The following is a 15896-nucleotide window of genomic DNA, read 5'->3' as shown; positions in this document are numbered from 1 at the left end:
CACCACCAGGGAAGTTCCACCCCTTATCCTGAGGCTGAGGCTGCCTGGCTTTCCCACAGGTAGATCCTCTGAACTATCTATAGTATCTTTAATCAACAGCTTCTCCACTGAAGAGCCAGACTGATGCCAGCTAGTCTCAAGGAGAAATGAAATTAAACAAAGCCTATTCCTGGTGGCTCAGAAGGTAAAGCATCTGCCTGCAATGTAGGAGACCCGGGTTCGATCCGTGGGTTGGGAAGATCCCTGGAAAAGAAAATGGCAACACACTCCAGTACTCTTGCCTGAAAAATCTCAAGGACAGAAGAGCCTGGAAGGCCACAGTCCACAGGGTCACAAAGATTCAGACGTGACTGAGTGACTTCACTTTCACTTTTCATTAGGCAACTAAGGCTCCTGACCGCAAAATCTTTAAGCTGAAGATGATCACATTTTTGTTTTCAAAACGTCATTTTAGAAGCAGTTTGGAAGCGAGATGTGGATGAACTGAAAGGGAAATCAGGAGGTTGTGGTAGTGATTCAAGAGCTGATTAAGTAAGGCCTTCACCAGGAAGTGACACTGAGAAAAAGTGAAAAACTTGAAAAAGGTGAATGACCCAGTATAAAGGTGAGCATTGGCTGCGAACACACAACTCAGCCAACAAACACATAAAAACAGAAAGATAAAAACCAAAGTGCAAGGCACTTTTTTTTTCTTTTATTTTTGGCCAGTCAGACTGGCAAAAATAAAAAAATACGGGTAACACCCAATATTGGCAAGGTTGAGAGGAAAAATATTAATGAGGTGGAGTTGACAGAAATTGACAGTTAAGTCTTAAGAAAAACTTTCTTCCAACGTTAATTTTACTAAGTCAATTGAAGTTATTCCAGGTGACTTAAGAAGGATGACGCTGTTGGCAAATGTCTATGCTATGCTGTTTACTGACGAGTTTTTGTCAGTAGTCTCTGTATTCCTCAGTATTTTATGATTAAGGAAATGGCCTCAAAGTCATTTATGCTAGTTTTTAATAAGGCTAACTTAGAGCATGAAACTCAGAGCATGAAACATATTAATTTTTTTAGAGCAATCAGCAAAGTTAGCAGCCTGCTGACTTCAATTCACCCAGCATCTCGTGTTAAGTGTCTACCCCAGGATGAAACACAATGAAACACAATATCATTACTCAGACCTGGAAATAAGAAAGGCAACAAACTCATGCGCATGAGAGAAGACAGCCAATTTACACAAAAGCAAACACCACACAACTTTCACCCAAGCCACCAAGACAGTAAGAGCAACTCTGTTTTCAGGGCACACGTGACACAGGGTGGAACACTGAGGAGGGAACAGGCAAGGCTCCCCTTTCGGCTCGGGGCTTTGAACGCGCTTCTGAATAGAGGTATTTAAGGTAAGACTCGGGAGCAGCTGAGCAATGCTGATGATAAGCAGCCTGGATGGGTGCATCACCGTGTGTGCCCACTTCGTCCTGGCAGGAGAACCTGGCCCAGGAGATGATGAGACTTGGCCCCTGTGGAAGGCAGCCTTGGGGAGATGGGTGGACAGCACTCTGACCTTTTAGAAATGAACAGTTTACAATGAGGTGAAGCAGAGTTATCTGTTTCTGCTCTCGAGTTAAGCAGCATGGAAATCTGAAGGAAAAAAAAAAAAGAAGCCGTGGGGTGACAACCCCTCAATCTTTACCACCAAAGAGAGGGAGAAATGAAATCACAGGTAAATGATTACATCACAGTCATAATACAGTGGCCAACGTTCTAAAGTGCTGTGAGTAACGAGGACAGGAAACTGAGGGAGACTCTGGAGGAGTATTTGAGTCAGGTCTTAAAAGCTGCGTAACAGGAGCTTTCTGGACAAAAGAGAAACCTGAAAATGTAAAGGCACAGAGGTTTGCAGGAAATAGAAAAGGGAGCCTCAGGAGAAGACAGGGCAGGAGAGGTGAGTTACGGCAGGCTTGGCCTTCCTGGGAAGAGGACAGCTATATCCATGCATGTCACCTGGACAAACAGTTCTTAACAACCAGAAAATGTGCTATGGATCATAAAAGGCAGAACCTGTTTTCAGGCGACTGACCCGTGTGCAGACATGGCATGGATCAAATGGTGTGAACCAAAGCACAGGGTGCTCGCGGGCCTGGCACCTGGGGACTGCGGACAAGGATGCGCTTCCCCACGGGAGGAGAGCGGAAGGAGGCAGAGGGGCGGGGAGGGCCGGCGCCAGCTCGGGCACAGGCGCCCGGAGGAGTGCCAGAGAGGGATGGAGGGTGCTGTGCTGCAGCACGAAAGAAGGAACGGGCGGCACGAGATGAGGCTGGAGAGGCGGTCACCTCAGAGTACCGGCCTTCACCCTGGAGCCGGGGGAAATCCTGAAGGGCTCTGTACGCAAGATGAGGCTGTGACGTGAAGGCCTCACCCTAACTCGAGTGCTGACCGCAGGGGGCGCGTCAGCCGGCGCAGACGCAGGGGCACCAGCGAGGGGGCTGCTGCCGGCGCCCAGTGTCCAGCGGGGCGGGCCGAGGACTGGCCGGAGGCAGCAGAGAGCGGGCCGGCTAAGGTGGGGGCTACCGAAGGCGTGCTCGGAGGCCATCTGTCCCCAGACGCAGAAAGAAGGAAGACGGGCTGTCACGTTGAGGTGACTTTCCAAGGGGGATACTTCACACAGCCTTTCCACCCAAGAGTGAGCAGCACACTGTTGCATCAGCAGCCCCTGCCTCCCTCCAGCCATCAACCACAGGACTAATCCCCGACAGGGAAGCCTGGCATTCATCCCACAAGTGCACTTCAGAGGCTCCAGAAGGCAAAAAGAGGTTTCGTGTTTGTAGTTGTATGCTAAATAAACTAAGCCAGAGGCAAATTACTTGCAATATATATATCACACAAAGTATGAACATCCTTAATTAATGAGCTCTTACAAACCAATACAAGTATGAACATGAAACAGAAATATTAGGATTTCCCTGGTGGTGCAGTAGTTAAGAATCTGCAGGGGACATGGGCTCTAGCCCTGGTTGGGGAACTAAGATCCCACATGCCAAGGAGCAACTAAGTCCAACTACTGAGCTCACACAGCACAACTGAAGAGTCTGTGCACCACCAGGAAAAACTGCACATGATGCAACGAAGACGTTTCATGCTGCAGCTGAGACCTGACACAGTCAAATAAATAAACAGACAAATATTACAAAGAAATTGAAGTGTGCAAATATCTAGACGATCAGGATGTCCACTGTACCACTGTTTACAACAGCAAAAGTACTAGATTCAACCTAAAAGTCCCAATGACAAATTAGACTGTGGACACTTGATGGACTTCTATTTAGTCATTAAAAATAGTGATGTGGACCTCAAGTGGCCGAAACAAACCTTGAAAAATGGTAACAAAGTTGGAAGAGTCGTATTTTTTAATTTCAAAACTTACTACAAAGCTATGGTAATCAAAGCAGTGTGGTACTGGCATAAAGACAGACATATAGACCAATGGAACAGAAGAGAGAGCCCAGAAATAAAGTCTTTTAACTGTGGTCAAATGATTTTCAATAATGATGCAAAGGCCACCCAGTGGGACGAAGGACAGGTTTTTCAACAAATGGCACTGGGAAAGCTGCATAGTTAAAGAACAAAGTCAGATCCTGAACTTAAACCATATAAATGATTAACTCAAAATGAATCAAAGGCCTAATTTAAGAGCAGTCTATAAAACTTTTAGAAGAAAAAAACAGGGGAAATCTCCATGACATTGAATCTAGCAATGATTTCATGGATGTGACATCAACTGGTTACATTAAAATTAAAAATGCTTAAAATGGTGAAAAGGCTTTGCTTTCTCCATTTCTCTCAGAATGGGAGAAAATATTTGCAAATCATATCTGATAAGAGATTAATATGCACAAAATATAAAGAACTCTTACAACAACCTAATTAAAAAATGCGCCAACAGACAGTTCTCCAAAGATACACAAATAGTTAATAAATACATGTAAAGATGGTCAGTATCACTAATTATTAAAGAAATGCAACAAGAATGTGACACCATTTCTTGTCTATTAAGTTTTAAAAAATGGTGACACATATGTTTTAAAAGACTTCTTTAGGGGCTTCCCTGGTGGCTCAGTGCTAAAGCATCCACCCGCCAACGCAAGAGACACGGGTCCAACCCCTGTTCCAGGAGGATCCCACGTGTCTCAGAGCAAGCATGCCCAGTAGCCACGCCTACCGAGCCTGTGTGTGTGCTGGGGCATGGGGCCCGCAGCTACTGAGCCCGCGTGCCAGAAGCCCAGGCTCTGCAGCGGGAGAGGCTCCGCAGTGAGGCCTGCGCAGTGCTCCAGAGGGGAGCCCAGCGGCCACTAGGGGAAAGCCCACACAACACCCGGGACTTGGCACAGCCAAAAGTGAATCAAGGATTTTTACATCACGTTAGGCGGGAAAAAACAGGTTACAAAATTGTGAGTAGAGTAAGATCACCTTTCTGGTTTAAAGCAAACATCTTGCCCCCACGAGCCCAAGAAAGGCTTTGGGTTTCATTTTGAGGTCAGAACACTGTGACTTCCCCGTCTGGGGGAGAGGCTGGGAGAGTGAGCAGTTAGCGCTTCCCTGAGGAGGAGAGGCGAGCAGGGCAGAGGCCACCTGAGAACCGGTGCTGGCCAAGCCATGACCACAGTGGAACTGGGCTCTCAGAATTCTCCCTGATCCTTTTCCTTCTGTCTCAGCTACAAAGGGCCACTCACCACGTCTGCTGCAGCTTTTCCCAAGACTTCAACTGTTCCTAAGCAAAATGCCACAAAGCGTCATCTAATACAATAGTGTTTGGACTGAAAATTCTATTTGTTTGAGGCTCTGTGTTGAGTAAACTCTATCCGCCTCCTTACCAGCTGTACCCAAGTACACAGTGCAGACTGAGCCTGCCTTTAAAGGGGAGGACATTAACCGTCCTTTCCCTAAAGAACTATTGCATTAGCATAATCTAGTTCACGGCAGTGCAATACTGACCTCTGAGGATTAACACGGGTTGACTGTATTTGTGCAACAGAGTGCCATGAAACTCTAACTTGAAAAGTTTAAAAAACACAGCAATGACAGAGTGGAGAGAACACTGGGCTGAGGGGTCAGGCTCTGCCACTTGTCACCCAAGTCCTCCTCCATTGAAAGTGAAAAGGTCAAAGTGAAGTCGCTCAGTTGTGTCTGACTCTTTGCGACCCCATGGACTGCAGCCCACCAGGCTCCTCCGTCCATGGGATTTTCCAGGCAAGAGTACTGGAGTGGGTTGCCATTTCCTCCTCCAGGACATCTTCCTGACCCAGGGATCGAACCCAGGTCTCCCGCACTGCAGGCAGACGCTTTACCGTCTGAGTCACCAGGGAAGCCCTTCATTGAACATATCCCCAAATCTCTGCATCAGGCATGGCCTAAGTGTCGGGGGTGAGGAGAGGGGAAGGGAAGATGCCAGATACAGGAGATGATCTTGGTCCTCAAGAAGATGACATTTTATTCAGGCAACCCCCTAACCTCACAATCCTCTGCTTCTTCACCCATAACTCAAAGATGTTACCATTCTCAGGGTAACAGGGTATTAGGGTAGGGGGTTGGGATATTCCAGCTTCAGTGCACTTGGCATTTGGGGGACACTGCCTGGTTGGGGGGGGTGCTGCCCTGTGCACTGTAGGATATTTAGTGGCATTCCTGGCCCCTACCCACCAGGGGCCAATAGCTCTCGACCTTGGCTTCCACCCCAGTTATGGCAATCCAGACTGTCACAGACATTATCAAATGTCCCCTGGGGCAGAACCACCCCCAGCTGAGAACCTCTGAGATAGTGACATATATGAAAGCATTTAGAAAAGCATAAAGTCCCAAATCAAGTATTACTTGTCAAAAAAAAAAATCCTTTAAAGAATTTATAGTTTCCTTAGGAATGTTGTGTTTTCTATTTTTATATATTTTGCCTACCATTAAAAGCCCTTTAGGGCTTTTTGGTTAATTTTCTTTACCCAAACAAAGCATCTTCATTAGGCTATATTTTTAAAATGTATCACTACACAAAAACACAACCCTGACAGTCAGAGTCAAACATAATTGCTATCTCTACAAAGCAGAAATTTTATCCGAAATCAAAGTAGTTCATGCCTACCTTTTAAGGACAAGGGATTGGATCTTGTGAATTCTGTATCTGATGGCCTGTGCTGTTTACGAACTTGTAAGTACTCCTTCACTCTTGAATCAATGGTTTCTTTTAACAGTAAACAGACTTCCTAAAGTAAATAAAAAAATTACATATAATTTTCTAATTTAATGCAGTGCAAAAATTCAGTATCATGCATATGAAAAAGCCAAAATCGAACATTTCATTTTGTTTGCTTTTTAATTTAGCTATGAACAAAGGCATTTACATGTGTTCATGGGTAATGCTGCAGATTTAAATTTGCCACTAAGCTTTGCTTGAAACCATGATGCTGGCTTACTCTGTGATCTAAGAAATATATTTTGCCTCTCTTCACTTCTCTCTGCCTCAGTTTCATATTTCTAAAAGGAAGATAAAAACACCAATGTAAAAATCAGGGCAAGGAGGTGACAAAATCAGAGAGGGAAAAGCTGTTTTCATGTAAATTTCAACCAGTGGGATTATGACAAGTAGAAGACAGAGCAGAGCCAGCTCTGGCTACAAGTGGGAGCCCGAGTCGGGCCCACTTGCCAGGGACTGCAGACTGGGAGGAGTCAAAGAGTCAGGGCACAGTCAGAGGGACCGCCAGCCAGCCAGAAGGGGCAGCACCCTGAGGTTTCACGCTGGGACACACGGCACAGTGTCACCAGATTTTCTGGTTTAAGAGGAACTAGAGACTGATTTTTACACAAAAATTTCCTACTTTTAAAACTTGGTTCAAAGAAACTTTAGTATCTAACCACCATAATTCATTAGTTTCTGGGGTTTACAAATCTACTGAAAAGCAACAGCACTGATGGTAAGTTGAACAGAGAACTGGAAATCAAGAGTCTGATTTTCTTCCATAGGCTTGTTGATGATATTGTATAAGCTTCTGTGAAAACTGCTCTCTATTCACCTATTCACAGTAAAAAATAATTTAACTTCTTATATTGCTCAAAAGTAAATTAATATTTATTAGGCAACAGAAAAACATGGTTTTAATTGAATGTCAACATCCCAAATTTGTACTGTTTTTAACACATCAGTGTTACTTATAAAAAAGAAAAATAAAACTTAAAGCCTAACTGTACAATGGGATGACACTGCTCACGTTAGCTATAATATCAGAAAAATGTAATCTGATGTGGGGAAAGGGAAAATAAAATTGCTCCCAAATCTAAATTTCTTAACCCAGATTGAGAACTGGTGTGTAAGGATGGATAATTCTGGTTCAGTTCCCAAGGACTCTGCAGAAGGTTCAGAGTTTCCAGGTCACCTCAAACCTGTTTCACTGGTTTCTCGCAATGCCATCTCAGGTTGATCTCTTAGAATCTTCATAAATTAAAATGAGGACAGAGCTGTAAGCTGCGTTGAAGGGCAACGAGAGCCAAGCTTTTCTTTTGTTGCAAATACACATACTCCTCAAACAGTATAGAAAACACTTGACTTAATTTACAAACATGAGTTTCTCAGTAAAATACAAACTCTGGTCTCCTCCTTCCTGATCTCATTTTGCATCCCAAAGATGCAGTGCCTTGTGGAATACAGAGGTATTCATTTACAGTTGAAGGTTTTGGCATTGTTCGTGCAACAGAAAGGCAGCCTTGCTCATACTGTTGTTTTAACAATTAAAGAATTTTGCTTCATATGCAGGGTTCAATGATGACTGAGCTAGAAAATATGTGAAAGACATACATGGAAACAAGGATTGTTAAAATTTGGCCATAAATGCCCTATAAGGCCAGAACTAAAAATAGGAGGACAAAAATAAAGCCAAGGCCCATATACACAAACTCTCTCCCTGTAGTTACGGGGTTTTCCTTCCATGAGTCAGGTTTGACAAATGGAAGGTGGATTGTGTGTGCTGTATCAAGGTCCCCTAGTCACTGATCACAGCACACTTGGCGAAGCACTGCTCTCTTCAGAACCAGGGCAAGACAAGGAAAGACAAATTCCCACCTAAACACAAGGGGCAGCAGGAAGACCAATCAACGAGCAAGAGAGAGCTGTACCCGACATCTCCAGGCTACCAGGGGTTCACGTGTGCCTCCCAGGTTTACAAGGGGAGCAGTCCGAGTTCAACTGTTTGGGTACAAGGAATACTCAGGCCGGACTTAGAATAAACACATGCTTAACACATGTGATGAGGTCCTTTTTCTGAAAAGGAACAGGATATTCTTAAGACTTTCACTACTCAAAGTGACTGTTAAAATGCAATCACACTGATTGCTCATGAAACCCCAATCTTGAGATGATCTGATGATTTAAAAAAGATAAAAGTCCTGGGACACTGAACATAGGTCAAGTCACATCCTCAACTAGCTTTTCTCTTTTCTTAAACACACACACATTACCCCAGATCCATGTTAACGTCAGCGAGCATACTTTGAAGAGGCAGCGTGAGGTAGAGGCCACAGAGCGTCTCCTTGGCTTTGCGCGGAGAGCCCGCTCACGGCCCACCGCGGAGCCCTGCAGCCCCAGCGCGCGCAGAGTCCCTTCGCTAAGGCACGCCCTGCGGCCCCGACAGCGGCGCAGGCAGGGCAGTACAGCTGCGTGTGGCACCCTGGAAAAGTCTGGGCTCACGCTTTGGCTGGGAAGTGAGTCACGTACTCACAGATTTATTGTAAAGCCTTCCAAACCAACTGACTCTTGGCAACACTGACAGCATATCAACACAAAAGGTCTAAAGCTGAGGCGGCAGAGTTGGGAGAGAATGGAGGAAAATCTGGGCCTGGAATGGTGGATTCTAGGATGCTGCTAATGTAAGTTAAACTTCTTGGGTGAGGTCCCCACGGGTGCATATTGGTCACTCTTGGGGGATGAATTAACTGTTTTGAATCATGGGGACATATGTTGAGAAGCCAAAGGTTGGAATGACATGAAGGTGGACTGGAGGAGCAGGCAATGGCCTATCAAACATGAAGTCCTGCAGAGCATGGTCCTGGGCTATTTACCGGAATGATAATGTCAACACCTCATGCCACTAGCATGATAAATCCCATCACACAGAACTCTGTGCCTTTCTGCTCCCAGTTTCAGGTCACTGGGTATCCTTAGCAAAATTAGGACAACAAAGTCCTAATAATATTATCCTTTGACTGAAAATATATTACTTATAAATTTTCTTTTGGGAGATTTCTAGTTATCTCCAAAAGTTGACTGAAAACAGTTATCACAGTAAAGGGGTAAAAAAGTGGTACTAAAAAGTACCACCATCACTAGATTTTTCTCCATATATCACCTTGTAATAAAATTTATTTCTAGCTCTAAAAAGCTATTGGGACCAACAAATATCACGGACGATACCGAGGGCTGTTACATTTGGAAAGTTATGTAAAAGCCACAGGCTCACTATCCGGCTCGCTCATAAGGAGGGGTCTGGAGAAGGAAGCCAAGCATGTGATGAGGGCTGGGGCACCTTCTTGCCTTTGCCACAGCAGCGCCTGGTGGGACCTCAGAAACTGAGAGCTGAGAGTGACTCAGCCAGCCAGGGTCTGGGAGGAGCCTTCATCCACAGAGGAGGTGGCTGGGGTCCAACACCACAATCCTGTCATCCAACCATGTGCTTTACTGACCGACCACCTGCTTAGTGACTGGCCGCTGTAAGAGGGCTGTTGCCAGCCATCCCGATACTTCTGCCAAAGGAGCATGGGGTACAGAAGATTCCAGACAGGTGAGAGAAACCAGCCTGTGTCAGCCCCACTCCTGCTCCAGGGGCTGGGCCAGTCCTTACGACCAGTGAGGATTACAATCCCTGCTTACTTGGAAAAGTCACTTTAACTTCTTTGTCGTCATCTTTTTTTTTTTTTTAATACAAAGAACCTTTCCCTTCAAACAAAGAGGTGGAGAACTTCTGGTTTAAATACTAGAATGGCAATTGAAATATATGAAATAGATGGATGTCTCAGTTTCTGAAGGAACAACAACAGAAAAAGCAGGCATATGTCTGTCGTGGGAAAGACAATTCTTCTTCAAGGATTAAATAGCACTCAAGATTTACTGTCCATTAATGGGAATGAGAGCTGGAAAAAAAGCTAATGTTCCTTTTAAGAGCAGCTCCTTGCATTTAAAATAGTTGAAAGTTTTAAGGACCTACTGTATAGCACAGCGAACTAACTATATTCAATATCAAGTAATAATCTATAATGGAAAAGAATCTGAAAAGAATATACGTGTGTGTGTGTAGAACTGAATCACTTGTTGTACACCTGAAACATGGTAAATCAACGACATTTCAATTTAAAAAAATAATGAAAAGTTTCCTGGTACCTCTTTTTTCTGTTCAGAAAACCAGCTAGTATCTCGGCTTGAACCTTGCGGCAATACGTGAAGATCCACCAGGACAGCGAAGTTCCCACACTGAAAGACATTAATGAAAGGCTTAGCTCACACCCAGTGCACAATGAGAAAAGCTCACAAATTCCTGTGTGGTTGCTCACGATGAAATGGCAGCTAAGTTCACTGCTGGACAGAGACGTTAATATGAGGTATGACAGAACTCATAACTTGCTGCTTTTTGCAATTTTAATATTTATTATAGAAATGCCAGGGAGAAATTTAATTTTAATTAGGACAGGAAAGAGAAAATACCTATCTCTGCACTATAGCTTGACGGAGGATGCCCAGAAATTCAGCAGTAACACTGAGAACAGTTAAAAAGGTCAGCGCCAGGTAGGCTGCAGAAAAGGAGTCCGGCAGATACACACAGGGAGATTCTTTTTTCCAGGTGGGAGACAGCAGACAGAAGCAACTGCATCATCAGGCCAACAAAAGGACTGGTCAGGACCGTACATCTTGGAGTAGAAACAGAAGCACAGACGGATGAAAATAAGCAAGGTAGATGCTGAATGACAGTACCAAAACTGAATAAGTTTCACTAAATTATGCCTCAAATCTGCATAAAACCAGTCTTTCTTTTTCTATAGGCTAGTGCTATCTAGTACTATGGAAGAAATGAAAACATCTCTATCTGCACTGGTAAATAGGGAAGAAAATAGCCTCATGTGTTACTGAGCATTTGAAATGTGGCTTTTGAGACTGAGAAGCTGAATTTTTAATTTTACCTAATTTCAATCTAATTTAAAAAGCCACAGAGCCAGAAGCTCTCTGGCATGGCTACAGATCCTGTAAAAAGATATAGCTTCATAAAACCTCACACTATGTGAATAAAGTAACTTGAGAATCTCAAGATAAATGGATGAACTAAACTAACTTAGAAAAGTATTGTTGGTTGGTTTATGGCCAGCAGGAGAATTCAATTTTGTAGCCCTTTGGCAAAGCAGGTTTGTTTTTTTTTTAATTCTGTGTTATAATTCAAAGGTGAAAAAAATATTTTCGGCAAATAGTGAGAATATGAGACATAATATGGGAAAAAAAAACAACAATGAGAGTAGATACCTACCTCACACCATAAATAGAAACTAATTTGAGATGAATCACAGACCTAAATATTAAAACAAACAAACAAACAAACAAACCTATCTTCCCAACCTTGGGGTAGGAAAAGATTTCTTAGACAAGACCCAGAAAGCATTAAATATAAAAGAAAAAATCACTACCTTGGACTTGATCAAAATTAAAAACCTTTGGCTCATCAAATGACACCATTAATAAAATAGATATGTATGCCACAGACTGGGAGAAAATATTCATAAATGCATATCAATGAGATAAAGGACTGGTGCCCAAAACATGTAAAAACTACTCCTACAAATTGATGTTAAAAAAACATCTCAAGTTTGAACAGACACTCCATGAAAAAGATGAACAACTGGTGAATAAGCATGTGGAAAAGTGTTCAACATTATCATTCATCAAGTAAATGCAAATTAACACTCACTACTAAGTGACACAACTACACACCCAACACAGAGACAGAGTGATAAAGACTGACGCACATCACACGTAAGGTAAGGACGGGAGCAACCCACACTCACACACTGCTGGTGGAAGCGGAGAATGGATCAACCACCTTGGCAGATGTTTGTCTGCTCCTATAGTTAAACACATTTATTTATCATCTGAGCCAGCAATTTACCTCAGGTATTTAACTGCAGGAGACCAAACATGTGCACACCGAGGCATATATACAAATGCGCATGAAAGTTTTAATTTCGAGAGTCAAAATGGAAGACAACCCAGAGGTCTCTCACCAGGAGAATATTTTAAAACAAACTGTGGTATATTTCAAACCACTGACCTGCTCTACATGGAATGATCTCAGTAACACTGCACTAAGCAAAGTGAGGCTAAAATGAAAACTGTATGGTTCCATTTATATAAAGTTCTAGAAAAACAAGATTAAATCCATGGTCAAAATAATCAGCACAGTGCTTGCCTAGGGAGAGACTGACTTGTGTGGTGGTGATGGAATTGTTCTGTCTTGTGATACAAGTAAAATCAGTTCATTTCACTACACATATCAATAATAAACAATTTTTAAAATACTGTGTAAAGATACACTCATATTTGTTGACGGTTACTTTAAATGTAAATATTCTGTCCCTGAAAATGTTTGGGAATAAGTGAACTCTGGTCTGGGTAATAAATCGTGAAGTATGATAAAAGATGGTCTCCTACGATGTCAAACAGCACAGTGTTACCCACATAATTACAGTTTAATGAGTTGCAATCAGCATTTTAAGGAAAGAGAAATGGGATAAAAGCTATCAATGTGTCACATGGTAAAGTTAAGTCTTGTTTTGTGAAACTTAAGTATGAGTGTACTGAGTTAGGATATAAAGCCTAATTTTTACTGTGGGCTGTGGCCAAAAAGGTTTGAAAACCATATCCAAATATGCTACTTTAAAGGTTTCTTCTATGTTATCAGTCTAACCGTTAAGGAACATGCTGCCACCAGGTGGAGGTAGCATGCCGCAGCCACAGGACCTTAGCCGGGGGTTGTTAGCCTTCCAGCGACACAGACCTGCTGGGTCGGCGGTGAAGCTGATGAAACCTGCGCATAACAGTGGTTAACGCATGGGGACACAATGCTGTGACTAAGCAGAAACCCATTACTCTGAAGTACAGTGACCGTGTTGTTAAAATCTGTGGTACAGCAGTGGATATACTTGCTCAATAAAGCACTGGCCATTACTATACTTTGGTCACCTGACACAGAGAGCCGACTCATTGGAAAAAGACCCTGACTCTGAGAAAGACTAAGGGCAGGAGGAGAAGGGGACAACAGAGGATGAGATGGCTGGATGGCACCACCGACTCGATGGACATGGGTTTGAGTAAACTGGGAGCGGGTGAAGGACAGGGAGGCCTGGCGTGCTGCAGTCCATGGGGTTGCAAAGAGTCAGACATAACTGAGCAACTGAACAATAACAATCTATAAACGCAAAGCAGTGATGAACACACGTGATGTTTTCAAGTATCTGCCACAATTATAATACAATATGGAAAGAGCTGTGATTGCTAATGGTAACAACACCGCTAATAAAGTTGTCTTCTGAAAACGTCATTCATAATAAACACAAAATTTATTAGAACTTGGTCAAAACAAGGATGTGACTTTTCTCCCATGGAAGTTCAGTGCCTTCTGAATTCTCTCCTGGGCTGTCAGGGCTCCAGAGATCCCAGAACAAGAGCCCATCCAGAGAGGGGAGACGTGCCTCACACACAATTCTACCAGGTCTCCTGTGGGTGTTCCACGAAACTGCTCTGTCAAACTAAGTTCTCTGCTATCCCTTTGTCATTAGCAAGGATGATTTTCCAAATTAAAAAAAAAAATAGTGATGTCTTTATACACAATGAAATATTTCACAGCCATTAAGAAGAATGACATAATGCCATTTGCAGCGACAGAGATGGACCTAGAGACTGCCATACTGAGTGAGGTGAGTCACAGGAGAAATATGGTTTGACATCCCTTATATGTGGAGTCTAAAAAGAAATGATACAGGTGGGCTCACAAAGCAGACACACACAGCCTGAGAGAAGGAAATTAAGCTTGCCAGGGTGGGGCAGGGAGGATGGGGGTGGGGGACAGTCAGGGAGTTTGGGACGGACATGTGCACACTGTGACGCTTAGAATGGTTAACCAACGAGGACCGACTGTACAGCACATGGAACTCTGCTCGATGTTACGTGGCAGCCTGGATGGAGAGGAGTTTGGGGGAGAGTGCAGATATGTATATGTCTGGCTGAGTCTCTCTGCTGCTTAGCTGAAACTATCACAACATTCTTAATTGAGTATACCACAATACAAAATAAAACTTTTAAAAAAATAGTGGTGTTTCAACAACCTGAACTGATACTGTGTAGTATCTTTCTAAAAAGAACTGAATATTAAGGTCCAATTTGGGATTTTTTCATCATTTCTGCAGGCTTCCCTGATAGCCCAGATAGCAACGCAGGAGACCCCAGTTCAACCCCTGGGTTGGGAAGATCCCCTAGAGAAAGAAAAGGCTACCCACTCCAGTGTTCTGGCCTGGAGAATTTCAAGGACTATACAGTCCATGGGGTCGCAAACAGTTGGACATGACGGAGCGACTTTCACTTTCACTTTTCATTTCATCATTTGTAGCTCTGATCACAAATAAGCTATGTCTACATATAGACTGCTATACAGACATACACACTGCTGTATTTAAAACAGATAACCAACAAGGACCTACTGCAGAGCACGGGGAACTCCGCTCAATATCCTGCAATAATCAAAATGGGAAAAGCATTTGAAAAAGAATAGATACATATGTGTATAACTGGATCACTTTGTTGTACGCCTGAAACTAACAAAACATTGTTAATGTTGGAGTGCTAACTACACTTCAATATAAAATAAAAATAAAAAGTAAGCTAGTCTGTTTGTTTATAAGCAGCCTGACCGGAATGTCTTAAAAAAAAAAAAAAAATCACTGACTCTCAGTCTGGTACTCAAACCTTCCTGAGCTTTCTGCCAGACCCTGCCTCCCTGCTCCCGCAGAGGAGTGCAGCCAGCCTTCTGAGCTCTCCAGTGAGAACTCTCTGCAATCCCCACACTAAACTCAGGTATTCTGCCTTTCTGAAGTCCCTGCTCTCAAAGCTTTGCTTCTTTTCTCCCTTGAGTAAACAGCAGTGAAAAGGGAAAAAAAGGAGGAAAACCCGTTCTGATGGCTGCCAGCAGCGAGGCCTCCAGCCCTCCCCCTCCTCGCTTAGAGCCCTTCTCCTCTCTGCAGAAGGGCTCGCCAGCTCTTCTGCGCGGGGCACCAGTGGCTCTCAGGCCAGAGCTGCTCCCTCCACACAGGCCACGCTCTCTCTCTCAGCCCAGTGGCTGCAGAGAGAGAAAGCACTGCACCCCGGCTTGGGCTGGGAGTCACCCAGCCCAGGCCCAGTCCAGCTTCCTCTCTCCTCCGCCCAGAGGTTTCAGCCAAAATCCTGGGAGCCACCCCTCCCTCCTCCCTTCCTCTCAGCCTGCACCACCGGTCACCACGCCTGGCCAGTTCTGCATCCTCAAGAGTTAAACAGTCCCCTCCCTCCTCCTCTCCCCCCTAGATCCTCACTCACGTCATCTCCTACTTGGAGCATCAGGACCACGTCTCAGAGCCTCAGCCTCCAGCAGAGTCACGCCCGCTGTGCAGACAGAGGCCCCATCCTCACCGTCTCCCGCCGTTCCCGGGCACGCGCTCTTTGCTTCCAAAGCAGTGCGCTGCTCCCATGCTCAGTGGGCCCCAGCGCGTCCCTGAAGGAGTGTGGCCGCTCCTTTGGAACTTTTCTGAAGGGTTCACTGCTTCCTCCTCTGGATCAGTGATGTTTCCTGTGCTTATTTCTGCATCAAGTGGCT

The 15896-nt window shown here is 44.1% G+C and overlaps 1 protein-coding gene across 1 annotated transcript in view; it reads right to left on the bottom strand.

Annotated features, from left to right (window-relative positions):
• Window positions 1-15896, bottom strand: part of SLX4IP (SLX4 interacting protein) — a 209058-nt gene that overhangs the window by 63132 nt on the left and 130030 nt on the right. The window contains 2 exon segments of the mRNA XM_065920869.1: window positions 6116-6236; window positions 10397-10486. Coding sequence (XP_065776941.1) covers window positions 6116-6236; window positions 10397-10486 — 211 coding nt within the window.

This window comes from Muntiacus reevesi, chromosome 2, assembly GCF_963930625.1.
Source record: "Muntiacus reevesi chromosome 2, mMunRee1.1, whole genome shotgun sequence".
NCBI classification, from domain to species: Eukaryota; Metazoa; Chordata; class Mammalia; order Artiodactyla; family Cervidae; genus Muntiacus; species Muntiacus reevesi.
This window is presented reverse-complemented; position numbering and strand designations above follow the sequence as displayed.